This window comes from Kogia breviceps, chromosome 1, assembly GCF_026419965.1.
Source record: "Kogia breviceps isolate mKogBre1 chromosome 1, mKogBre1 haplotype 1, whole genome shotgun sequence".
Lineage (NCBI taxonomy): Eukaryota > Metazoa > Chordata > Mammalia > Artiodactyla > Physeteridae > Kogia > Kogia breviceps.
The window spans coordinates 198,301,116-198,328,379 of record NC_081310.1 but is presented as its reverse complement, the minus strand read 5'-3'; the positions used below and the strand labels follow the sequence as shown (position 1 = coordinate 198,328,379).

General features: G+C 52.6%; 2 protein-coding genes across 4 annotated transcripts in view; one reads left to right on the top strand and one right to left on the bottom strand.

Annotated features, from left to right (window-relative positions):
• The window catches only part of NPHP4 (nephrocystin 4), a 142,669-nt gene extending 117,910 nt beyond the window's left edge, over window positions 1-24,759 (bottom strand). For both annotated transcript variants that reach the window (XM_067018657.1, XM_059039299.2), the window contains exons 1-3: window positions 24,509-24,759; window positions 11,337-11,510; window positions 2,502-2,654 (exon numbers count right to left, since the gene is read on the bottom strand). In XM_067018657.1, coding sequence (XP_066874758.1) covers window positions 2,502-2,654; window positions 11,337-11,471 — 288 coding nt within the window. In that variant the 5' untranslated portion in view covers window positions 11,472-11,510; window positions 24,509-24,759. The remainder of the gene's footprint in view (window positions 1-2,501; window positions 2,655-11,336; window positions 11,511-24,508) is intronic.
• A 136-nt stretch (window positions 24,760-24,895) lies between these two features.
• Window positions 24,896-27,264, top strand: part of KCNAB2 (potassium voltage-gated channel subfamily A regulatory beta subunit 2) — a 100,998-nt gene continuing 98,629 nt past the window's right edge. The window contains exon 1 of one of the 2 annotated variants that reach the window (XM_059039606.2): window positions 24,896-25,036. The gene's annotated coding sequence lies outside the window, so the exon portion shown is untranslated. The remainder of the gene's footprint in view (window positions 25,037-27,264) is intronic. The other variant, XM_067018684.1, reaches the window with a different exon arrangement.

Below are 27,264 nucleotides of genomic sequence, written 5' to 3'. Positions count from 1 at the left end.
TTCCCGGAGCAGCTCCGGGGCTCCGACGGCAGCTCCCAACCAGAAACGCTCTGTTCACCCACACCAGCCTCGCTGCGATCTCCACTTCGGTAACTAAGGCCGAAGGGTGCGGAGTCCTCCAGAAACTCTGAGGACCGTGGGCCTCCCTAACACGCGGCGCCGTCCCCACGCCCCACTCGGCAGAACACAAACGATGGAGCGGCACTCGGCTCCCACAGCTCAGATCAGACAGACCTGAACTGGGAGCTCAGAAGGCCGGAGACCCGCAGCTCCCAGGACGCAGGGACACACGAGAAGCCCTCTCGGGCACGGATGCTAAAGCCTGGACGAGTCCAGAAGGGAGAGCGGCAGCTCTGAAGGCTTCCTGGCGACGCGACCTCCACTCGGCAGGGCTCACAGTCACCGAGCTGGTGGGGGGACAGGGCAGGCCCTCCGCGCGTGGCCTGTCAAGGCTGGGAGAGCCGCTGCCACGGGGAAAGCCACGTGGAAAGCCACGGAGGGAGGGCTCATCTCGGGACCCCAGTGGCGGCAAAGTGCTGCCGTGCTTATCTCAGAGCATAACCACCCCCTCGACACGGCAGCGCTTCCAAACGGAACCTGCAGGGCCCCTCTGATGCCCGGGGTGAAAACAAGGCTCGAGAACAATCGCTGCGGTCAAGGCGGGTGTCGCTCACGGCCTCTGACCTGCCGGATTGCTCTCCAAGGCGGAGAGATGACCTACCGACCTCCAGAGGCGGATGGAGGGGACGAAACCACACCAAGGGGCTGGGAGCCAGCCTCTCCCAGGAGACTCCCCAGGAGAGGACTCTGTCACCGCAGGGACTGTCACCACGCCGGGCTTCCCGGGGCCTGACTGTCCACCCGAGAAAGAGAATCCGAACAGCCCGGCCCTGGAAGCAACGTCGGGGCCACCACGCTCCTGCCTGGGCCTTGGTCGCCCCAAGTCAGAGGCGTGAAGGCCACTCGGCGGCGGCCTGAGCAGCTGCCGGCCGTCGCGCCCCGGTTTACAGCACGTGGCCTTTCTCTCCGGCCAGACTCTAAGGGGCACCTCACAGGCCGTCTGGCAGCCTGGACACCAGCCGCGGTCCTGGGCCGCGGGACCCACGTACTCACGGCCTTACCTAATCTTCCGGACCTCCAGGGGCGGCGTCCCCCGCTCCGGCACGTTCAGCAAGGGGACCGGTCAGGATCGATCCACGCCGAGACGTGGCATCCCGACGCTGGGTGACCGCCAAGTGCAGAGTCGCGACTGGGCCAGGACCGCCCCCCGCGGAAAAGGGCGGCTCGCTCCATCTGGTTACGCATGGTGAGCTCCCCCAGGATGGCCATGGTCACCGCCACCACCTCCATTATTCACTGTACTGTCACTTACTGGGCTTCCCTGACTCTGTACACACGGGAAGGACAAAGCCGACATGGCACCGACCCCCCCCCCCCCGATACCCGTGACCGTCCCCTGCAGGACCCCGCTGCCTGCAGGCTCAGCTTGAAGCAGCAGCCGGAAGGAAAACCTCTGGGACTCCTCCCGCTCTTGAGGAAGAGCCCAGTGTCCCTGGGAAGGCCCTGCCCAGCCAGCCCGCCAAGCCCACCCTCGGCCGGCTCCCCACGCCCCCCTCCCCCCACCCCTGGGCACGCGCGGGGCCTGCCCTGCTTGCGGCACCTGCCGCCCTGCTCGTCCCGGGGCTGGTTCCCTCCTCATCCTGGGGTCCGGCTCGCAGAGGTCCCCTTGCACCACTGCCTGCAGCACACCTCCCTTCTTCTTCGGGGCAGCAGCCGTGGGTCTCCTCCAAGGACCTATCGTACCTGCACCTGCTCTGTCGCCTGCCTGGGTGTGTCGTCCCAGCAGCCTGGAAGTTGTCCAGGGTGAGAACCACGCCAGGCCCGTCCACCCAGCATCTTCTCCCCGGCGTCCAGCGCAATGGCCAGCAGACAGCAGGCGACGGAGGGGTGTTTGTGAATTTGGTGCAGCTGAACAAAGATGGAAAACCCTATCTGCGGGGCGGCCAGACACAGCTACGTGGGCAAAATCATGTCACCAACTGATGCCAGCGCGAGCACCCCGTCTGCAGGCAGAGGCGATGGCTCCGGGCCCTGCTACCTTCGACCTGGGTAACTCACTTTACTCCTAGGTCTCAAGTTGCTCATTTTAAAAAAGCAAAAGAAGAAGAAGAAACGAAAACGAAAGAAAAAGAAGGGGAGAGGGAAAGTAGGGGAGTCAGATGAGATCGGTAATTTCCTAACTTTGTTCCAAAAGCTGCAAGGTTCCGTGAAGGTGATGAAACCCCCTCGTGTGTGCCCCCCACTCCCAGCTGAACCGCTCAGCGCGTGTGGCTTCGCCCAAGATTCTGTCTGGAAACAGGGGCCGGCCGCCAGGACGAGCTTTGCGGGGGCTGGGCCTGCTGCTCAGGGGCGGTCCCGGGGTCTGGGATGCGCTGGCGGCGCCCCCAGGTCCGCTGTACCCCGCACGCCCGCGCCGCACGCCCGCCTGCTGCCCTGCCCACCTCACTGAAGACGATCCTGGACGGCTGCCTGCAGAGCGGCTCCACGGGCCTCGCCGAGCTCTTCCACGTCCTCCCGAAGAAGTGCCGGTAGGTCACGTCAAAGAGGGACACTCGCAGGTGGCAGCCCACCTCCGACAGCACCTCCAGCGCACCCTAGGAGACAGAGGGGAGGCCCTGAAGGGTCCTCAAGGTCACAAGCCTCCCAGCAAGGGCGACGGACCATCCATGGAGAACTGGGCCACTCAGCATCCATCCCCCAGTTTAGGTCTCAGTTCCTTTCTGGGAACTACCTCTCCCATGGCCTGTGGTCCTGGTGAGGTTGTGAGTCCAAGTACACGGCCCTCCCCTGGCCAACCACAGGCTGGAGTCCCTGGGCCCAGACACAGGCTGGAGACTCACCCAGAAGCAACGAGTCACAAGAGGCCGGAGCTGCAGAGACAGACACACACGATGCCACGTGGAGCCAAGAAAGAACAAGTCCAGGTGACACCACGTGAGATTCTGGATCAAGCCACACCTGAAGCTTATGCTAACTATGGGTTTGTCTTTATGTGAGTTAACAAAATTACCTCAAGCTTAAGCTATTTTGCATGGTTTTCTGTGCTTTGTTTTACCCTTTACATCCTGATAGAACCACAAACTAAAAACTCAACTTGCCAGAGTTATTTGGGGGTGGCGCTGGGGTACGAGCAAAAGAAAAGCAGATCTTTGAGGACTGAGAAGTCATGGCCACAAATACAGACAAGGCACCAGACACTATAAAGACCAGCCCTGGGCTTCCCTGGTGGCACAGTGGTTGAGAGTCCACCTGCCGATGCAGGGGACACGGGTTCGTGCCCCGGTCTGGGAGGATCCCACGTGCCGCGGAGCAGCTGGCCCCGTGAGCCGTGGCCGTTGAGCCTGCGCGTCCGGAGCCTGTGCTCCGCAACGGGAGAGGCCGCGACGGTGAGAGGCCCGCGTACCACACACACACACACACAAGAAAAAGACCAGCCCTTTTCCCCAGAGCGGCACCACCTAGTGCAGTGGAGGTTCTGCCTGGGCCTTTCGTGCTTTTGTGACTGGTGCAGCTGGCAAGGGTGCAGCTCTTACTGTCTGGCCCGGGACCGGGAGTTCTGTTTTCCTCTCGTGTGATCATTGGGTAAACATTATTTAAGCATCTATTCCGTGTATCACTGTTCTAGGCACCAGAGACACAATAGGAACAAAACAGACAAAATCTCCATCCTTGGGGCTCACGTGAAGGCCAGTGAAAGTGGGTGAGGGGAGGGCGGCCAGGACAGGGGCTCTGAAAGATGACGTCTGAACTGAGAACTAAGGGGGCGGGAAACAGGAGCGGGCGTGGGGAGAGTGGGTCAGGCAGGAGGCGGCTCCGGGCCGGGAGAGCTGGGAGCTCGGGGACCAGCAAGAAAGCACCCCGACCACATGTCACGACACGAACTAACTTTTCTCACTTCCTGCGTTCTCAGTGCTCTGACCGCTGGGGCCTCCCTCATGGGGAGAGACTGCCCCGCCCAGGGCCAGCTAATTCCTAGTGACAGTAACTGGCCTGCCTTCCAGTCCGTACCCCCACCCGCCCTCTACCCGGCCCGCACTCCAGGTGACAACATCCCCCCACCCTCATCCCCCCGGGGCCGGAAGCAGGCAGCCAGGCGCAGCCCCTCCACCCCGGCAGCCACTGAAATGACTCCGACCGGCCAGTCCTAAGCGTGTGCATCTGCCGACCCGGCCTCGCCGTCCCTTCCCACGAGAACCGGCTCTCGCCCAGGCTCTCCCCGCATCCTACTGCCTCCCAACCGACGCGGCTGCTTCCCCGGGCGGCCCTGCGGCGCGTGGTGCGGCCGGGGAGCCACGAGGACGAAACCCTCTTTCAGTGGCAATCGTTTCCTGCTCTGCTGGTCCCACCAGAATAAAACAAAAGCCCAGGTGTGTTTTAGAACAGGACGCCCGCAGGCCCGCGTAAGGGGCGCCGAGAAGGGGCAGGGGCCGCCCACGCACGCCTCACAGAGCGCGCTTTGAAGCCGGGTTTCTACTCCAGATTGGAGGAGAAGCCAGGGAAACAGCCTGACCAGGGTGACGCCACCTGCTTCGGGATTCCATGAAAATCGGTCCAGTGTGAGGCGACGGGTGCGTTAAGTTGTTGGCGGAATCCTTCCACAACCTACGTGGACGCCCAGCCATCACGCTGTACGTTTCAAGTATCCTGCAATGTTACTTGTCAATTATATGTCAGTAACGCTGGCAAAAGGAAATCGCTCCACGTGGGGACGGGAATGTGGGGAGGGGCCGGGAGGAGGCTGCTGCCGTCACCCAGGCAGGCGGGGGTGGGGGGCGCCGGGGGGCCGCAGGTGGGACGAGGAGTGGGCACGTTCGGGACGTCTGTGAAGGAACTGCCCCGCGACCCTGGCGACGGCGGGACTCGGGGTGCAAGGGCCAGAGAGGCAGGAGGGAGAGGCTGGCGGCCGCCCGTCTGCCCAGGCCTCCCGGGTCTGGCAGGGGAGTCCCAGCCCCTAGTGAAAGATGGCGGCTCGTGCCCCGTCCAGAGCAGCTGGGGAAGAGGTGGAGTCGTGTGTGAAGGTGGGGAGGATGCAACGGGTCTGGGGGGATCCCAAGCCCAGGCCCTCTCCCACCTCCCCCCCCTCTCGGCACCGCCCCACACACCCCTCCCTCCCCGCTGCCCCCTCTGCTGTGATCGCTCCCTCGCTGCCATCAGGCCCTGACCAGGGAGGCCTTCCCTGACCCCCGCCATCCAGGCCCCTGTCCTTCAGCCCCACTTTCTGTTTCCTGTGTCCATCAGCTGTCTGTTTACATGCTGGTGGTCGGTCACCCCAACCTAAGTGTCCGCTCCAGGAGGACGAGGGCCTGGAATATCCTCCTCCAGCTCCATCCCTGGGGCTGGGGCCTGGACCGTGCGCACGGGGAGGCGCTCAGGGTGCACACCTGCCCGGGGGGCCTGGCCTCCCCTCACTGCGGGCACCACCCAGGGCACCACCAGCGGCCCCCTCCACCTCCTCCCCACTCTCTCAGGGGAGATCGCCAGCCGGGACCTGGGGACTCCCAGACCTCCCCTGCCGACTTGGTCTCCTTCCCAAAACCCCACACCCTATCCCCTCCTCCACCTCTCTGCGACCCTGTACCCAGTTCGACTCAGGTCTAAGTTTCTAGGTCCGTCTCCCCACGCTGGACCGAGAGCTCCATGAAGACAGAGTGTGGGGTGGTCACCCCTGTGTCCCCCGCACAGTTCTGAACACACAATAAATGCCAAATTGAATTGAAATAGCCATCCTGAAGTCATCAACGTTCATGGTAAAATTAAACTAAACCAAAAAGGTAAATGAATAGTAAGAAAAACATACCAAAATGACCAATAAAGTGCCTTGAGTTCAAAATAAGCATGTAATATTTTCAGCCAACACCTTTCACAGGGAAGTCTGCTATCATCTAAAGCTATCAATTCTCAAATTAACTAAAATTGCACAAATTTGTAAGATGATCCAAATTGAACTTTTAACATGTTCCCTACTTGATCTTTTTTTAAATGTTAGTGGCTGGGGCTTCCCTGGTGGCGCAGTGGTTGAGAATCCGCCTGCCGATGCAGGGGACACGGGTTCGTGCCCCGGTCTGGGAAGATCCCACGTGCCGCGGAGCGGCTGGGCCCGTGAGCCATGGCCGCTGCGCCTGCGCGTCCGGAGCCTGTGCTCCACAATGGGAGACGCCACAGCGGCGAGAGGCCCACGTACCACAAAAAAATAAATAAATAAATAAATGTTAGTGGCTGATTTTTGTATGTAAAACCAACTTTGTATTCCTGTAATAAGCCCCATCATGTTTATATATTGCTGGATCTGATGCCCTAATATATTAAGGATTTTTGTGCTAACATTCATGAGAGATACGGATCTGTACTTTTCTTGCCACATCCTTGCCTGGTTTAGGTATCAGCGTTACGATGGCCTCAAAAAAGCACCTGGGAAGCATTCCCTCCTCCTCTATTTTCTAAGAGTTGTTCTAGAATTGGTATTATTTCTTCCTTTAATATTTTATTAAATTCAAGAGTGAAGTCATCTAAGTCTGGAAGCTTTTTAATTATGAATTCAATTTCTTTAATAAATATAGGGCTAGGGGCTTCCCTGGTGGCGCAGTGGTTGAGAGTCCGCCTGCCGATGCAGGGGACATGGGTTTGTGCCCCGGTCCGGGAAGATCCCAGATGCCGTGGAGCGGCTGAGCCCGTGAGCCATGGCTGCTGAGCCTGCAGGTCCAGAGCCTGTGCTCCGCAATGGGAGAGGCCACAACAGTGGGAAAAAAAAAAAAGAGAGAGAGAGAATCATGCCTCTACAACTGGGCAACCAACTAGTTGATGAGGGAAATCTTCTCCTGATAGAAATATACCCAGCTATTAAGTGAAAAAAGAACAACAGAATAAATATAGGGCTATTTAGATTTTCTATTTCTTCTGGTGTCACTTTTGGTAAGTTGTGCTTTTCAAGAAATTTGTCCATTTCATCTAAATTATATTTATTGACACAAGTTATTCATAATATCCCTTGATTATCTTTTTAATGTCTGCAGAATATGTAGTGATGTTCCTTCTTTCTTTCCTAATATTGGTAATCTGTTTTTTTCTCTCTTCTCATGACCAGTCTTGGGTTTATCAGTATTATTAATCTTTTCAAAGAACCAACTTCTAGCTTTGCTGATTTTCTCTATTATTTGCCCTTTATTGGTTTCTGCCCAGAAATTCACTACTTCCTTCTTTTATTTTCTTTGGTTTTAATTTGTTCCTTTTATCTCGATTCTTAAAGAGGAAGCAGAGGTTGTTGATTTTTATACAGGCAGACCTCGGAGACATTGAGGGTTCAGTTCCAGACGACTGCAATAAAGCAAGTATTATAATAAAGGGAGTCACATGAAGTTTTTGGTTTCCCAGTGCATATAAAATTATGTTTACACTATATTGTAGTCTATTAAGGGTACAATAGCATTATGTCTAAAAAACAATGTACATACCTTAATTTTAAAACAATTTATTGCTAAAAAATACCAACTATCATCTGAGCCTTCAGTGAGTCATAGTAGTAATATCAAAGATCACTGATGACAGATTACCATAACACATATAATAATAATGAAAAAGTCTGAAATATTGCAAGAATTACCAAAATGGGACACAAGGACATGAAGTGAGCAAATGCTGTTAAAATGGCACTGATAGACTTGCTCCATGCAGGGCCATCACAAACCTTCAATTTGTAAAAAATACAATATCCGCAAAGCACAGTGAAATAAAGCACAATAAAATGAGGTATGCCTGTACCTTTCTTCTTTTCTAAAGTAGTCATATAAAGCTATAAGTGTCCCTCAAAGGACTGCATTAACTGCATCCCACAAATTTTGATATATTCTTACATTATTCAGTTCAAATTATTTTCTAATTTCTCTCTGAATTCTTTTTTTTTTACAAATTTATTTATTTTATTATTTTATTTTATTTTTTGGCTGCATTGGGTCTTCGTCGCTGCGCGGGCTTTCTCTAGTTGCGGCAGCGGGGGATACTCTTAGTTGCAGCACATGGGCATCTCATTGAGGTGGCTCCTCTTGTTGCGGAGCATGGGCTCTAGGCACACAGACTTCAGTAGTTGTGACGTGTGGGCTTAGCTACTCCGCAGCATGTGGGATCTTCCCAGACCAGGGCTCGAACCCGTTTCCCCTGCATGGGCAGGCAGATTCCTAACCACTGTGCCACCAGGGAAGCCCTCTCTCTGAATTCTTCTCCGACCCAAGGGTTAGTTAGCAGTGTGCTGTTTAATTTTCTACCATTTGGGGATTTTCTAGGTATCTCATTGTTATTGATTTCTAATTTAATAACATATTAGTCAGTGAACATATTCTTTGTAATTTCAATCCTTTTAAATTTCTTGAGACTTACTTTTACGACCAAGCATATTATCTATCTCCATAAATGTTCCGCATGCACTTGAGAAGAATGTGTATTTTATTTGTCAGGTGTGTAGTGTTTTAGAGGTGACAATTCGGTCAAGGTGGTTGGTGGTGGTGTTCAGATCTTCCAAATCCTTATGATTTTTTTTGAGGGGGGTGGTCTATTTGTTCTAACAATTATTGAGAGAGAGTGAAAAGTCTCCAATTATGAAGGTGAACCTAAGTGTAGTTCCCTTTAGTTCTACAAATTTTGCTTCATGGATTTGGAAGCCGTGTTATTGGGTGCCGGGCACAAAAGAGTTATCACAGCAGGCCAGTTATGCTTTGAAAGGCTGGCTTACAAGCCTGGCCCTTGGCTAGAGTCTGGGAACGTGGGGTTCCCCACCACCCTAATGAATAAGAATGGCTCCTGGGGGCTTCCCTGGTGGCGCAGTGGTTGAGAATCCGCCTGCCGATGCAGGGGACACGGGTTCATGCCCCGGTCCGGGAAGATCCCACATGCCGTGGAGCAGCTGGGCCCGTGAGCCATGGCCGCTGAGCCTGCGCGTCCAGAGCCTGTGCTCCGCAAAGGGAGAGGCCACAACAGTGAGAGGCCCGCGTACCACAAAAAAAAAAAAGAATGGCTCCTGGTACCTAAACTGCCTGTACAGAGTGATTTATGCTGAACACCTACTTTCCTTCTGGGACTCTGGAATCTTGGTACGTGCTAGGCAGAGGGTGTCTACACGACCAGTTCCCAAGAAGCCCCGAGGTTTTTTAGAGCCTGTGGGCACTGAGTCTCTAACGAGCTTCCTTGGTTGGCAGCATTTCACAGGTGTTGTCACAGCCTGTTGCTGAGGCAACAAAGTGTGTCCTGTGGGATTCCCATGGCAGACGACCCTGGAAGCTCACACCCGCTTCCCCCCATGTGCCCTTCCCTTGGCTGATCTTACTCGGTAATTTTTCACTGAAATAAATCTCTCCTTTGAGGATGACTGTGTGCTGAGTCACGTCAAGTCTTCCTCCTAGTGCATCACCGAACCTGGGGGGTGCCTCTGGGGGCTCCCGACGTAGGTGCATACACATTTAGGACCGTCACGCCTTCCTGATTACCATCACCACTAGGAAATGTCCCTTTATCTCTAGAAATATGCTTCGCCTTGAACTCTACTTCGTCTGATATTAGTATAGCCACAAAGCTTTCTTATGCTTAGTGTTTACACGGCCTTTTGTCCATCCTTTTCCTTTCATACATATGGTTTGAAGACATACACTTTAGGTTTACAGTGTGATTTTTTTTATACACAACTTATAATTGGGTTTTAAATGAAAACTTTTAATGTGTGACTCGAGATCACGAATCCACTTGTAGGAATCATTCCACAGACATATGTGTGCACTTTTTTAAATGATGTCAATGAGGTTACGCATTGTAGCAATGTCTGTAAAAGCAAAAACCCCTGGAGGGAGTCCAGCCGGTCATCAGCAAGGGCCTAATGAATGGATGATGGGTCATCCACACAGGAAAAGCTATGCTGTCTTAAGAAAAAGTCAGAAATTCTTCATGGAATGACATGAACAACCTAGAACACATATTGTTAAGAATATTTTTTAAGATATAGAACAGAATATCAGCTATCATTTGTGTAAAAAAAAAAAAGGAAAAATACATACAACTGTATTTATTTGTTGTATTTGCTTAGAATTTCCAGAAAGTTGTACAGAAAACAGGTTAACACTGGCTGTATCTCGGGTGGGACACTGGGTGCCTTGAGGACTTCATGGGAACAATACACTTTCCCTGTGTGCCCTTGTGAATTTTGAACTATGGGAATTACCTTCTCAAAAACGAATTAAAGTGAATTAATAAAGTAAAATGGGGAAATAAATAAAATCTCCTTTGCAACATTCCTAAGAAAGAGGAAACTGCTGTCCACTATCTTGTGAGCTCCTGGAAGGCCAGGACTGCTGGAGCCGGTCTCCCGGGTTGGAGTCCCAGCTGGCCGGCTGGAGCTGTGTCACCCTGGGCAACCCCGGTCACCTCTCTCGGGCTGCCTCCTCTTCTGTACAACAGGGGCAAGGATGCTACCTACATCTTGGGGTTGTCGTGAGGATGCAGTGCACTAATACAAGCAAAGCACTAAGAAGTAAAGTAGTAAGAGCGGTAATCGCCACAGTACCTACCACCGTGGCAAGCACACAGCAGGCACTCACTCAAAGGGTTTGAAGTGACGATGCAGGATGGGCGTGAGCGATTTAATAACAGACCCAGTGCTCCGACAGCTTTGAGTGCCTGGAGAATGACGCTGCCAGCCGCAGAGGAAGAAGATACAGTCTTGCCAAGCCACATGCGCACACTGGCAGGGCCGGATCCTTCCTGGGCGTCCCCCCAGGACACTGGGCCTCCCTAGGACCATCCAGTCCTGTGGGTGGTCTGAGGAGGCACAGAAGCGCCAGCTTCTCCGGCAGGTTCCCTGGCAGCTGGAGGGCACAGGGGGACGCAGAGCCGCAGAGCAAGGGCCTGAATGTGCAAAGGCGGTGGCACCTCCCAGGCACATCTCCCAGGATGCCCAGAGCTCCGCCCCTCCTATTCTAACTGCCAGGCCGAAAGCAGGCCATGCTGAGCCGTGCACAAGGCCACCTCTTGCAAACAACCCGGCCAGGAAATAACCCAGGAAATCAAATTACCTGGGTTTTTAGATTGTAGGCAAAAAGAAGTCTTTAGCCAGGGTCCAAAGTGCTGACCGAGTCGCTGAATCACAAATCCTCTTTGCTGATGGACCACTTTACCTCCGAGTACTGCCAACGCCCGGGGCGATGGGTTCAGTGCAAGACTCAAATAAACACGTGAAAATCCATACCGTCTCAGGTGAGGGCAGTGACAGCGTGCGTTTGACAGTAGAGAACCAATTTCCTTACCTGCTTCATCAGCGGGCCGTCAAGCCACTTCAGGACACACTGAAATGCCATCGATTCCTTTCGAGGCTGGCGCGCTCTCTGTGTGTGGGGAGGGACCAGCAGGTTCTGGTCAAAGATCCTGTGCCAGTCATGCATTCTGCCGGCCTGAGGGTCGCTGGGGGCCTCGAGGACTACCTGCAGCATATTCATGTTCAAATAAAGAAAAGAGTTACGAGGCTCTTAGAGCAGTTCGAGCAGTCCTGAAAGTTTCCTACCTCCCGGGAACCCCAGGGAGACCGCCAGCCCTGCAACCCACCCTCTGCCATCCCACCCTCTCGCCCCCCAGTGCAGCAGACTGGCGCCCTCGCCACCTTCCCCTGGCCAACCAGAGCACACCTATCCCGGCCTCAGTGACTGGTTCAGGGACCGGCACGTGCTCTGCCCAGCTGTGGAGGTCGAGCCCTGCACAAGGGCACCAGACCTCGGGAACCAGGGCTGTCTTAGAGCGGCCTGGGGCACATGACCCACTCAGAGTCAACGAGATGTGATCTCAGAGCTTCTGCTGGTTCTGTCAGGAGAAGGAAACACTCTTTTCTGGGGCCTTCGGAGCAGAGAGGTCATCAGCCTGAAGCTGCCCAGGGCACCACAGGAGCAGCTACCTTGAGACACGTACAAAAAGGTAGGCAGAGCAAGAGCAAGAGCAAGGCCAACGGGTCCAGATGTCATCACGGGAGCCCTGGCTCAAGGGGACCCTGAAGTCCGGCACCCGCGACAGCTGAGCTACACGCAGTGTTGCTGGTGAAGCCAGGTGGGGGCAGGTTGTGAGTGCTCTGGGTGTCTTGGCAACCCGGCTCAATAAGGACGTCACCTGCCTTCCAGCAGACAGGGATCTGAACCTTCTCGAGAGACTGTCTTCAGCTGACACAGAATCTTAAGCTCTTGGCCTTGAACGGAGGCCGTATTCCATATGCTAAAATGGCAAGCAAGAAGGCATGGGGTTTGATCTGCTAAGTCAGCAGTTTTCTGAATGTGGTTCCCAAACCCCGGAGGTTGCTCGACGTGGTCAAGGGCTCCACAGGGTCAAAGCTATTTTCAGAACCTCCAGACGTGCCACTTGCCTCTTTCACTGGGCTGGCATTGGCGCCGGTGGCGCCAAGGCAATGGTGGGTGAAGCTGCTGGGGCCTCATTACGCCCCGAGGCAAACGGCACCACACCCCGCGAGCCATCCTGTGCTTTTCACCTCTCACGGCACAGAGTACAACGGCTTCGCCTAAGAATGTCCCTGGGGAAGCTGTGAAAAGTATGGATTTTAGGACGTCTTGACCCTTGAGGATGCGCGCTTTTAACATTCTGTGATGAAATGGGAAATACACGAGGAGCACTTCTGCTGCCAGATGAAAGACAACGGTCACCCCAGGGTAAGCCGGGCGTGATCGCTGGGCTGCGAGCTGAACTAGCTCCTTCTTTTCACTCAGCAACACCATTCTTACTAAAGGAACGGCTCAGAGACAACCCATGGTCTTTCAGACTTGGATGCTTTGCAGACAATCTCTCAAACGTGAACAAAATGAACCTGCCGCTGCGAGGAAAGCCCGTCAAAAACATTGAGCTTTCAGGCAAAATGCAGAATTGGGAAAATCTGTACCCTCCACTGTGAGCCTGACAGCTGCATACTTCCTTAAAGACTTTCCTGACGAGATGGGTACTGCCGGTAACGAAAGTGAGCTTTTGAAGTTGTGTGATTAGATGTGTCAACATCTGGAAGATCTGCCTAACTCAGAAGCAGTATTTTCCGAGTGAACAAGCACGATGATATTAAAATTCTGCATGGATGAAAGATCCACCCAAAGCACGAGGCAGACCAGAGGGTTTTCACGCAACACTGCGAAAGCTCACGAACAGGGTGTCAAACTCCGTAGGCGAGGAACCCTTGAGAGACAACCACTTGTGGATCTGGGTACGGCCCCAAAGCAGAATATCCACTGTTCTCTAAGGGCCTCCTCCGTTACCTGGGTGAGGCTGGATTTCCTTCAAATACTTCAGCCGAAATGACCCATCACAACAGAGGAGCCCGTAGCAGACCAAGCGGTCCTCAGCAGCGTGTCAGCCGGATGTCAAAGGGATTCGCAAACAAGCAAAGCAACCCCACGGCTCTTGCTAATGTTTTGTTTCAGAAAACACAATTGGCTCTCGTTAAAAAAATACACCTTTATGTTAACGTGTAACAGGTCTACTGTTTTTAAATGAATTAATAACACTGTAGCTACTTCTCAATAATAAATATTGGTAGAGATCACTCAAGTTTTAAAGTTATTTGGAGTCCTCAATCATTTTTTAGAGCATAAAGGGATCTGACACTCAAAAGCTGGAAAAGGGCTGTTCTACGGGGAGCCAAAATTCGAGGCTTCGGGCAGCCGGCCCACCCTCCATGCTCACAGGCTGTGCTGGGAATGCGGGGGGTCTGGGAGGCACGGATGTGACCGCCCCCCCCCCCAGATGCTCTCCCACACCCTGTGGGCCTCAAGGCGGGGCCCCGCCCCCCACTGGAATGCCTCTCCCGCCCGGCACCCCCTCGGCTGGGCACACCCCTCAGCCTCCAGATCCAGACTGCTACCGTATGAACAGGAAGGCGCGCACTTTGGTTAGTTTGGGGTTTTTCTCCTTTGTAGGTTATATTTGTCTGCTCAGTATCCCTTGTTTTGTGGCACGACCCTCCCCAGTTCCGGCCAGAGGGCTTCAGCGACCGTCTCAGAAATGAACCCATGACGCACACGGGGTGTGTCTTCCCTGGGACTCCAGCCACGCCGCCCTCTGGACAGGCTGTCTCTCCCCCAGGCCAGGAGCTGCCCAGGCCGGCCTGGAGCCCCAGGGGCCACCCTGCAACCCCAGGGAGAGCCCTAAGGTAAGAGGCCAGCCCAGGGGAGGCTGGTGGAGATGGAGGGTGGCGAGGACGGCCCTGCCGGCAGGACCCAGACCTCCAGGTGGAGAGAGCCTGATGGAAGGCAGCCCCACCCCGACCGGAGCTGAGTTACGGGAGTCGTAAAGGCCTGTGGAGGCCTGTGGCAGCTAAATAATGGCCCCCCAAGCCGTCCCCATCCTAATCCTCAGAACCTGTGAATATTGGACTTCACGTGGCAAAGGGGACTTTGTGGGTGTGACCAGGTTAAAGACCATGCGATGGGGAGAGTACCCGGATTACGCAGGTGGGCCTGATAGCGTCACAAGGGTCCTGATGAGACAGAGGCAGGGGGGTCAGAGAAAAGGCCAGGCGAGGCAGAAGCGGGAGAGACGTGAAGACGGAGGGAGGGGCCACAAGCCAAGGAATGCAGGCGCCTCTAGAAGCTGCAGAAAGCGAGGAAACCGATTCTCCCTAGAGCCTCCAGAAGGATCACAGCCCTGCCCGCACCTTGCCTTTATCCCAGTGAGACTGATTTCGGACTGCAAACCTTCAGAACTGAAAGAAGATAAATGGTTTGTGGTAATTCGTTACAGAAGCCACGGGAACGCGTACAGGTGTCCGTGACCTGTAAGCAGAAGGGGTCTGACCAACACCCAGCAGGCCTCTGAGCACTTGTCCCCTGCCCTGTACTGATCTGCTCGCTGGCCCACGGCTTGCAGAAGGGAACCTGCTGTCCTGTGGCCTTGGTACCAGGCTGTCCATCAGGACTCATCAAATTCAATCATGAAATTTAAGTTTCAGTAAACTGGACTCCCAAACATTTGTTTTTCAGGAAAATGTGCTTTTCTCCTTGACATTAGGTATAAAGTTGGGAGGTTTATTCTTGGAAAGCGAGTGCATATCTGCAGGGAAGCCCTTCCTACCTCGGGAGCATAAGCAAAGCACACGCGGCAGGGGGCCCTGTGGAAGGGGCCCCGCCAGCCCCACCCCCTGCCCTGCGGTGTTTCCCGAGCCCAGGACGCAGCCTCCTTCGCAGGGGCGCTCCACACTTTGCTCCCGTGCCCCAGATTCCCGAGCCAGCACCTCCCCGCACTTCCCTGCACCGCACCTGGCGGGGAGCCGCTGCGGAGCCCTCCTACTACGCCGTCCGGGCAGGGGACGCGCAACAGGGAGCCCCAGGCAGCGCCAGCAGGAGATGCACCGGCACAGGAGGCGGCTACTCGGAAAGGCAGGCCGCCCAAAATCAAAGAACTGAGACGGGCAGGTGCGAGCAGGCAGCAACATTCCTAGACGGCGTGATGGAAGGGAGGTGACTCCTGAGACACAGGCTCCAGGGGGTGGGAGCCCAGACGGTCCCAGGGGCTCTAGGACACGCAGAGCTCTTGCCTTCCCTCGCCCCCACCCCCAGAACGGCTCTCAGCCAGCCCTCACTCCTGTCCACTCCGCGCCGCCCGTGCTTCAGTTCCTCCCAGACACCACGCCCGTGCCACCCCCCAGCCCATCACGCGCACACCCCGGGGAGATTCCTCCTCTTCCTTGAGAAGTCAGACCGGGAGAGCACCTCCAACTGCCACACAGGACCCTGTCGCAGAAGGTACCCCTCTCCACCAGGCTCCACCAGGCTACGCGGTCCCGGCTGTCCCGCAGGACTGAGCTCCATGAGGTCAGGACTAGGCCCTCAGTGAAAACGTTTTTAGTGATTCAGTAAAACCATTAAGTTATGCTGTGGAGGAATTAAGAAGGCTGCGGAGGAAGGGCAGGGGGGCCTTTGGGGCTCGAGGAACAAAAGAGGGAAAACTGGGAGGGTCCCATGCTTTGAGCCCAAGAGGAGGGTACAGTGGGCTCTCCAGAGGGGAAATAAAGAAAATGCACCAGCTTTCACTGAATCCTTATCGAGGGCCAGGCACTCACAAACATCTTCATGTTCATTATTTCAACATCTCCGTAAGGTAAGCACCGCTACGGTCCCCATCTCACAGATGTGCAAAGTGAAGCTCAGAGGTTAAACAGCCAGTCTGAAAGCACACAGCCAGTCACACTCACATCAAAGCCATCATAGCCATGCCGGCCCTCTGCCCACGAAGGCCAGCAGAGGCTCTGAGGGCAAAGAGAGGGCACTGGCCCAGGACCGGGCTGACCGCTCTCCTCTCAGACTTCTGGAAAGTCTATTGCCCTCCAGGCATCTGTTTCGCATCTACGAAAGGAGCGGCTGTAAAGTTCCCCTGAGGTCTTTGCTTCTGCAGACCCAGTCAACAAATATTCACCAAGCACTTGTTCTGTCCCAGTACACACACCATGAAGCAGACTGTCAAATGCCCTAGAATCTAAATATCCAGTGGGACAAAAACAAGGGGGTGGAGATTGGTTCAAGATGGCGGCGTAGGACGTGCGCTCACTCCCTCTCGAGAGAACACCAGAATCACAACTCACTGCTGCTGAACAGTCATCACAGGAAGACGCTGGAACTCACCAGAAAAGATACCCCACATCCAAAGACAAAGGAGAAGTCACAATGAGACGGTAGGAGGGGCACAATCACAGTAAAATCAAATCCCATAACCGCTGGGTGCGTGACTCACAAACTGGAGAACAGTTATACCACAGAAGTCCACCCACTGGAGTGAAGGTTCTGAGCCCCATGTCACACTTCCCAACCTGGGGGTCCGGCAACAGGAGGATGAATTCCTAGAGGATCAGACTTTGAAGGCTCGTGGGATTTGATTGCAGGACTTCGACAGGACTGAGGGAAACAGAGGCTCCACTCTTGGAGGGCACACACCAAGTAGTGTGCACATAGGGACCAAGGGGAAGGAGCAGTGACCCCACAGGAGACTGAACCAGACCCACCTGCTAGTGTTGGAGGGTCTCCTGCAGAGGTGGGGGGTGGCTGTGGCTCACTGTGGGGACAAGGACACTGGCAGCAGGAGTTCTGGGAAGTACTCCTTGGCGAGAGCCCTCCTGGAGTCCACCATTAGCCCCACCAATAGCCTCCAGTGCTGGGTCACCTCAAGCCAAACAACCAACAGGGAGGGAACCCAGCCCCACCCATCAGCAGACAAGCGGATTAAAGTTCTACTGAGCTCTGCCCACCAGAGCAACACCCAGCTCTACCCACCTCCAGTCCCTCCCATCAGGGAACTTGCACAAGCCTCTTAGATAGCCTCTTCCACCAGAGGGCAGACAGCAGAAGCACGGAGAACTACAATCCTGGAGCCTGCGGAACAAAAAACACATTCACAGAAAGACAGACAAGATGAAAAGGCAGAAGGCTATGTACCAGATGAAGGAACAAGATAAAACCCCAGAAAAACAACTAAGTGAAGTGGAGACAGGCAACCTTCCAGAAAAAGAATTCAGAATAATGATAGTGAAGATGATCCAGGACCTCGGAAAAAGAATGGAGGCAAAGATCGAGAAGATGCAAGAAATGTTTAACAAAGACCTAGAAGAATTAAAGAACAGACAAACAGAGATGAACAATACAATAAGTGAAATGAAAAATACACTAGAAGGAATCAATAGCAGAATAACTGAGGCAGAAGAACAGATAGTGAACTGGAAGACAGAATGGTGGAATTGACTGTTGTGGAACAGAATAAAGTAAAAAGAATGAAAAGAAATGAAGACAGCCTAAGAGACCTCTGGGACAACATTAAATGTACCAACATTTGCATTACAGGGATCTCAGAAGGAGAAGAGAGAGAGAAAGGAACTGAGAAAATATTTGAAGAGATTATAGTCGAAAACTTCCTTAACATAGGAAAGGAAATAGCCGCCCAAGTCAAGGAAGCACAAGGAGTCCCGGGCAGGATAAACCCAAGGAGAAACACGCCGAGACACATAGTAACCAAACTGACAAAAATTAAAGACAAAGAAAAATTATTGAAAGCAACAAGGGAAAAACTACACATAATACACAAGGCAACTCCCATAAGGTTAGCAGCTGATTTCTCAGCAGAAACTCTACAAGCCAGAAGGGAGTGGCATGATATACTTAAAGTGATGAAAGGGAAGAACCTACAACCAAGATTACTCTACCCGGTAATATCTCAATCAGATTCGACAGAGCAATCAAAAGCTTTTCAGGGGCTTCCCTGGTGGTGCAGTGGTTGAGAGTCTGCCTGCCGATGCAGGGGTCACGGGTTCGTGCCCCGGTCCGGGAGGATCCCACATGCCGCGGAGCGGCTGGGCCCGTGGGCCATGGCTGCTGAGCCTGCGCGTCCGGAGCCTGTGCTCCGCAACAGGAGAGGCCGCGACGGTGAGAGGCCCGCGTACCGCAAAAAAAAAAAAAAAAAAAAAAAAAAAGCTTTTCAGAAAAGCAAAAGCTAAGAGAATTCAGCACCACCAAACCAGCTCTACAACAAATGCCAAAGGAACTTCTCTAAGTGGGAAACACAAGAGAAGAAAAAGACCTACAAGAACAAACCCAAAACAAGTAAGAAAATGTAATAGGAACATACATATCGATAATTACCTTAAATGTCAATGGATTAAATGCTCCAACCAAAAGACACAGGCTCACTGAATGGATACAAAAATAAGACCCATATATATGTTGTCTATAAGACACACTTCAGACCTAGGGACAGATACAGATTGAAAGTGAGGGGATGGATAAAGATATTCCATGCAAATGGAAATCAAAAGAAAGCTGGAGTAGCAATATTCATATCAGATAAAATAGACTTTAAAATACAGTATGTTACAAGAGACAAGGAAGGACACTACATAATGATCAAGGGATCAATCCAAGAAGAAGATATAACAATTATAAATATATATGCACCCAACATAGGAGTACCTCAATACATAAGGCAAATGCTAACAGCTATAAAAGAGGAAATTGATGGTAACACAATAATAGTAGGGGACTTTAACACCTCACTTACACCAATGGACAGATCATCCAGACAGAAAATTAATAAGGAAACATGAGCTTTAAATGACAAAACAGACCAAACAGATTTAAGTTATATTTATAGGACATTCCATCCGAAAAAAGCAGATTACACTTTCTTCTCAAGTGCACACAGAACATTCTCCAGAATAAATCACATCTTGGGTCACAAATCAAGCCTCAGATAATTTAAGAAAATTGAAATTGTATCGGGCATCTTTTACGACCACAACACTATGAGATGAGAAATGAATTACAGGGATAAAAACGTAAAAAACACAAACACATGGAGGCTAAACAATACACTACTAAATAACCAAGAGATCGCTGAAGAAATCAAAGAGAAAATCAAAAAATACCTAGAGACAAATGACAACGAAAACACGACTGTGAGATGCAGCAAAAGCAGTTCTAAGAGGGAAGCTTATAGCAATACAATCCTACCTGAAGAAACAAGAAAAAAATCTCAAACAATCTAACCTTACGCCCAAAGGAACTACAGAAAGACCAAACAAAAGCCAAAGTTGGTAGAAGGAAAGAAATCATGAAGATCAGAGCAGAAATAAATGAAATAGAAACAAAGAAAACAATAGCAAAGATCAATAAAATTAAAACATGGTTCTTTGAGAAGGTATACAAAATTGATAAAACTTTAGCCAGATTCATCAAGAAAAAGAGGGAGAGGACTCAAATCAATAAAATTAGAAATGAAAAAGAAGTTACAATGGACACCAAAGAAATACAGAGCATCATAGGAGACTAGTACAAGCAACTCTATGCCAATAAAATGGACAACCTGGAAGAAATGGACAAATTCTCAGAAAGGTACAACCTTCCAAGACTGAACCAGGTAGAAATAGAAAATATGAACAGACCAATCACAAGTAATAAAATTGAAACAGTGATTAAAAATCTTCCAACAAACAAAAGTCTAGGACCCGATGGCTTCACAGGTGAATTCTATCAAACATTTACAGAAGAGCTAACACCTATCCTTCTCAAACTCTTCCAAAAAATCGCAGAAGAAGGAACACTCCCAAACTCATTCTACGAGGCCACCATCACCCTGATACCAAAACCAGACAAAGATACTACAAAAAAAGAAAATTACAGACTAATATCACTGATGAATACAGATGCAAAAATTCCAAACAAAATACTAGCAAACAGAATCCAACAGCACATTAAAAGGATCATACACCACGATCAAGTGGGATTTATCCCAGGGATGCAAGGATTCTTCAATATACTCAAATCAATCAATGTGATACACCATATTAACAAACTGAAGAATAAAAACCATATGATCATCTCAAAAGATGCAGAAAAAGCTTTTGACAAAATTCAACACCCATTTATGATAAAAACTCTCCAGAAAGTGGGCATAGAGGGAAACTACCTCAACATAATAAAGGCCATATATGACAAACCCATAGCAAACATCACTCTCAATGGTGACAAACTGAAAGCATTTATCTAAGATCAGGAACATGACAAGGATGTCCACTTTCGTCACTATTATTCAACATAATATTGGAAGTCCTAGTCACGGCAATCAGAGAAGAAAAAGAAATGAAAGGAATACAAATTAGAAAAGAAGAAGTAAAACTGTCACTGTTTGCAGATGACATGACACTATACATAGATAATCCTAAAGGTGCCACCAGAAAACTACTAGAGCCAATCAATGAATTTGGTAAAGTTGCAGGATACAATATTAATGCACAGAAGTCTCTTGCATCCCTTACACTAACAATGAAATATCAGAAACAGAAATTAAGGAAACAATCCCATTCAACATTGCAACAAAAAGAATAAAATAGCTAGGAATAAACCTACCTAAGGAGGTAAAAGACCTGTACTCAGAAAACTATAAAACACTGATGAAAGAAATCAAAGATGACACAAACAGATAGAGAGATATACCATGCTCTTGGATTGGAAGAATCAATATTGTGAAAATGACTATGCTACCCAAAGCAATCTACAGATTCAGTGCATTCCCTATCAAATTACCAATGGCATTTTTTACAGAACTAGAAAAAAAATCTTAAAATGTGTATGGAGGGCTTCCCTGGTGGCGCAGTGGTTGAGAATCCGCCTGCCGATGCAGGAGACACGGGTTCGTGCCCTGGTCCGGGAAGATCCCACATGCCGCGGCGCAACTGAGCCCGTGAGCCATGGCCGCTGGGCCTGTGCGTCCGGAGCCTGTGCTCCGCAACGGGAGAGGCCACAACAGTGAGAGGCCCGCATACCGCAAAAAAAAAAAAAAAAAAAAAAAAAAAAAAAAAAAAAAAAAAAAAAAAAAAAAAAAAATGTGTATGGAGACACAAAGGACTCCAAATAGCCAAAGCAATCTTGAGGGAAAAAACATGGAGCTGGAGGAATCAGACTCCCTGACTTCAGACTATACTACAAAGCTACAGTAATGAAGACAATATGGTACTGGCACAAAAACAGAAATATAGATCAATGGAATTGGATAGAAAGTCCAGAGATAAACTCACGCACCTATGCTCAACTAATCTATGACAAACGGAGGCAAGGATATACAATGGAGAAAAGACGGTCTCTTCAATAAGTGGTGCTGGGAAAACTGGACAGCTACATGTAAAAGAATGAAATTAGAACACTCCCTAACACCATACACAAAAATAAACTCAAAATGGATTAAAGACCTAAATGTAAGACCAGATACTATAAAATTCTTAGAGGAAAACATAGGAGGGACACCCTCTGACATAAATTGCAGCAAGATCTTTTTGGACCCACCTCCTAGAGTATTGGAAATAAAAACAAAAATAAACAAATGGGACCTAATGAAACTTAAAAGCTTTTGCACAGCAAAGGAAACAATAAACAAGATGAAAAGACAACCCTCAGAATGGGAGAAAATATTTGCAAACGAATCAACAGACAAATGATTAATCTCCAAAATAGATAAAGAGCTCATGCAGCTCAATATTAAAAAAACAAACAACCCAATCCAAAAATGGGCAGAAGACCTAAATAGACATTTTTCCAAAGACATACAGATGGCCAAGAGGCACGTGAAAAGCTGCTCAACATCACTATTATCAGAGAAATGCAAACCAAAACTACAATGAGGTATCACCTCACATCGGTTAGAATGGGCATCATCAGAAAACCTACAAACAATAAATGCTGGAGAGGGTGTGGAGGAAAGGGAACCCTCTTGCACTGCCAGTAGGAATGTAAATTGATACAGCCACTATGGAGAACAGTATGGAGGTTCCTTAAAAAACTAAAAATAGAACTACCATATGATCCAGCAATCCCACTACTGGGCATGTACCCAGAGAAAACCATAATTCAAAAAGACACATGCACCCCAATGTTCACCGCAGCACTGTTTACAACAGTCAGGTCATGGAAGCAACCTAAATGCCCATCAACAGACGAAATGATAGAGAAGGCGTGGTACACATATACAATGGAATATTACTCAGCCATAAAAAGGAACGAAATTGGGTCACTTGTAGAGACGTGGATGGACCCAGAGACCATCATACAGAGTGAAGTAAGTCAGAAAGAGAAAAACAAATATCGTACATTAACACATATATGTGGAATCTAGAAAAGTGGTACAGATGAACCTGTTTGCAAGGCAGAAATAGAAACACAGATGTAGAGAACAAACATATGGACACCAAGGGGGGAAAGCAGGGGTGGGTGGGGGATGGTGGGATGAATTGGGCGATTGGGATTGACGTATACACACTAATATGTATAAAATAGACTAATAAGAACCTGCTGTATAAAAAAAATAATAAAATAAAATTTAAAATAACAAGGGGGTGAGGGCTTCCCTGGTGGCGCAGTGGTTGAGAGTCTGCCTGCCGATGCAGGGGACACGGGTTCGTGCCCCGGTCCGGGAAGATCCCACATGCCGCGGAGCGGCTGGGCCCGTGAGCCATGGCCGCTGAGCCTGCGCGTCCGGAGCCTGTGCTCCGCAAGGGGAGAGGCCACAACAGCGAGAGGCCCGCGTACCGCAAAAAATAAATAAATAAATAAAATAAAAATAAAAAAACAAGGGGGCGAGTGTGGGCAGCACACAGAAGACAAGCCTAATCCAGACTCTTTTCTTGGCGGGGGGGAGGGAGGGTAGAGAAGAGGAGGGAATCCGGGCGCTGAAGTGCTAAGCTAGGTTGATGTCTCACAAGCAGTGGTTCACCAAGGAGAGGGAGGAGCGGGAACCACAAGGAGCTGCCCGGTCAACAGGGAAGCTTCCCTCCCGGAAGTGAACAAAATCTGGAATGCCTGAGCCCCGAAAGCTTTGGGGAGCTTTTCTGAGAGTAAGCAGAGGTCCACTTAAGCACTGCCTGGAATTCCTCATTCAAGGAATAGTCTTTGAGTATCTACCACGTGCCAGGCCCTGGAGAAACCGACCTCGAGGAATGTATCTGGAAAGAGGCAGAAAGACAGGATGCAAGTTAGCACACAAAGGAGGTGGCTGTGACCTCTGAAAGTCAGAGGGCCGGAGGGTGTAGCGAGCTGTGAAGAAGACCTGGGCGGGAAGTGGGGGCGACTATCCACAATCGGCTAAAGGACACCTTTTCCAACTACACAAGCTTGGGAGGCCAGACTTCCTTCGTATGCTTCAACCCAAGTGACACAGTGCAACACCGGGTCTGAGAAGGCATCTGTCTTCTAGGGAGACAGGCATGGACGAGAGATGCAAAGGTGGGGCCTCTAAGTCTGAAGGAGCGAGCAGGAGACCGAGCACTGGGGTCTCGAGAAGGGCCCAGGTGGGGTGCTCGGAGGCGGTCAGGAGGTCGGTGGGCTGGACAGCGGAGGGGAAGGTGGGAGCAGCTCCAGGGGAGGCCGTAGCCGTAGGCAGGCAGGGCTATCGAGGCAGGGCCTCCTGCGGGGGCCAGGGAGTCTCCAGACCTCCACTGGGCGGCGGCGCTGGGACGGGTCGGCAGGGCCAGCCAGGGGACAGGCACCCGGTGGGGACAGGCAAAGCAGGGGTCCCCGGCAGGGGTCCGACGGGGAAAAGGGGAGGGCCAACGCCGCGGTCTCAGCACAGCCCAGGCCGGCGGCACCGCGCTCGCCTTAAGCTGGAGGGCTGCAAGGGGGCGCAGGGTCTAGGGGCAGAGTACTGAGGTTGAGCACCAAGAAGCCCCCGAAGCCTGCGGCCCCGGCCGCACCAAGTGTCACGGCGGTGGGAAGGAGGTGCGACCGACGCGGGCACAACCCCGCGCCCGCCCGGCCGCCGCGCCCCGCAGGCACCGGGCCCCGGGGAAAACGCACGGAGCACCCCCACCCCGGGCCCGAGGCCCTGACCCGCTCGGCGGCCCCCGCGCCTCTGGGCCGCGTCCAACCTCCCCCGCGGAGCCAGCCAACGTGGTTCCGGCCGCGGCGGGCAGCGTTACCTAGGAGACGGGCCTGCAGCGGTCGCACCCGCCCCGGGGCGTCGAGCCCCAAGCTTTCGAGATGTGCCCCTCGGAAGAATCCAGAGGCCCGGCGGCCGGCCGGTGCCCACCGGAGCCGCAGGCCTTGCGGTCCGAGGACCGGCCGAGGGGCACCCGACCCGCTGCCACCCGCCCGAGGAGCCTCGGAAAGACAGGAATCCGCACCCCGACTTTCGCGTCAGCAGCGCCGTGGGACCAATCAGAGCCCAAGTCCAGGGGCTCCGCTCCGGGAGCGCCAGCCAATAGGCGCGGCGGCGGGCCCGTTCTGATTTGCATGGTCGGCGATCCCTCTGCCAATAGGAATGTGACTGGCGTGAATACCAGCCAATGAGAAGCTGGAAAAGGCGTGGCCCCGGGCGTCCCACGAGGTGAAGATGCAGCGGGCGGAACCCGGTGGAGCTAGTGGGATTCCGGGGCGCTAAAGTCGCAGGGACAGGGCGGGAAGGAAGATCCGGAGCGGGGCAGAGGATCCGGAGCTGGAGCCCCCAGGTGAGTGCAGGGGGAGACCCTGGCCGTCCGCGCAGTACACGGCCGTGCGCCGGGAGAGCGGCGGCGGGCATCCGCGAGGCCCGCGCTGACTCTCCATCTCCTTTCCCCCAGCGCGTCCCCGCGCCCGCCTCCGCCCTCACCTCCTCTCCAGCCGGCTCGACTCCTTCTCCATCATCTCCCTTCCCCCATCCTGTCCTCCCTTGCCTGCCCTATCTGCCAATCCGCCCGACCTTTTAGCTCCCATCCCCGACCCCTGCCCCAAACTTCATCCTTCCCCTCGTCCCGTCTCTGCCCCCTCCTTTTCCCGCAGCCTCGCCTCCCCCTCCCCCATCGCCCTTTCAGCGCAGCCCCATCGGAGCGCTGCTGGTCTCGGCCCTCCCCATCTCTCCTTGTTGCTCCTGAAGGCTCATCCTGCCTTTCCTTCGAGGTCCCCGGCCCCACCTTCCCACCCCTTCTGCTCCCAATCGCTACATCGCTCCCCGTGGGCGCCCTCTCTGCACCTTGCCTTGCTCCCCAGGCCCTTGGCATTCCCCTCCTGCACCAGTTCATCTGGCTGCCTACACACCCCACCCCACCCCGGTCCCGATACCCCTGCCCCCTCTTCAGCTCCTCTTCTCTGCCCACCTCCCCTACCTGCTGCTCCTGCAGGACGCAGGACACAGAGACCCAGCTGCTGCACCGCTTCCTGCTGCAGTAGCGGTCCTGTACCTGCCCACCTGCCCACCCTCCCACCCAGGCAGCCTACCCTGGCTCTGCTCCTCCTGGCATTTGTCCGGGGGCTCCTTTAGGGTCTATGCTTTGTCTAGAGCGGCCTGGGGGGGCTCCAGGTGAGAGGCGCCTGAGCACCCTTTCCTGCCTTCCTCCCTAGCCACCGGCTCCCTTCCCACCCCACCCCCACTTTCCTACTCAGCTTACTTTGTGATTCAGCATTTTTGGGTTTGGAAACTTTCTTTGCCTCCTGGGCATGATAGGGACCTGGTTGTGGGGCCGTAGGCAGGGGGATCTTGACCCTGCAGTTAGAGGGGCCACCTTAGGGAACAGTCCTGAGCTGCCTGGTGGGGACAGGGTTGGGGAATGGGAACTCACCAGTGGGAGCTGCCCTTTCTTCTCTTTCACCTGTCTGCCCTGTGTTGAAATGCATCCAAGGGGAGATGACATAAGTAATAGCTCTTGGGGAAATGAGCTATTAGCATTTATGGAAATTAATACATCCACATCCTAGGAGCAAGAACACCGAGTTCAGGCCACAGCTGTCCCACTACCTGTCGTTTCAGGATTTCTTCTTTCTCTGCAACTTCTCCTCCCCCCTCACAAACGCCTGCCTTCCGCCTTCCAATGCCAAGAGCAAGCTCCTGCTCTGCAAACAAAACTGCATTCAGGCCCCACATTACAGGGTTTGGGGACCTGAGTGTGGAGAGTTGCACCTGCCCTCCTGATTGTTGCTCGGCGTTTGCATCGACCTGCAGACCGCAGGCTTGTGTGTGGTTCTTGGGGTCCTTCCCCTGTGCTATCACAACGGGGGCCCAGAGGGCATTGGCTCCCTGGGTCCTGTCCATCAGGGACACTCTCCAAGCCCCACCCACCAGCCTCAATGACCCTGAGGGTGTTCAGGCTGCAGCACCCTCCTACCTCGAAAGCAGCCCGCTGGAGGCTCCCCTACAAAACCGAGGTCCCGTTCTTTGTGCCTCTTTGTGCTGTGCCAGTGGACAGACAGTGTGGGGACCGAACAAGGGCACAGGGGGAGGGAGGGTCACGAACGGTGCGAAACTGGGTCCCGTGCTCAAACCTTTTGGGTCTGGATGTGGCGCCTGGACGGGAAGGAATGGGCGTGAAAGCAGTTGCGCACGGGAGGTGTGGCAAGAGGGACACTACTGCTCGTCTCTGGGGGATGGAGGGGTGAGCAAGCTCTGGGGTGGGGCAGGTTGAGGAGCTTCAGCTTCACACCACAGGGCTGCCTTTCTTTCCTTTTTCGATGATCTTCTAAACCCCAAATGATCCAGGAGGAAGTCAGTGGCACAAGTTTTGGTTTGACAGTTTCCGGTAAGGGAGGGGCCCTCCTCTCGGCTTTCCTGTTTGTTGGTGACGGGCCCATGGCGACCGGGCAGCAGGCGTGTGGCGAAGGAAGGCCTCCTCCACTGCTGGAACCCAGGGGAACCAACGTGTGTGGCTTCCCAGGACTCTGGCTAGAAGGAGCGTGTATCTAGTCCTTGACCTTCACTTCTCCTTGA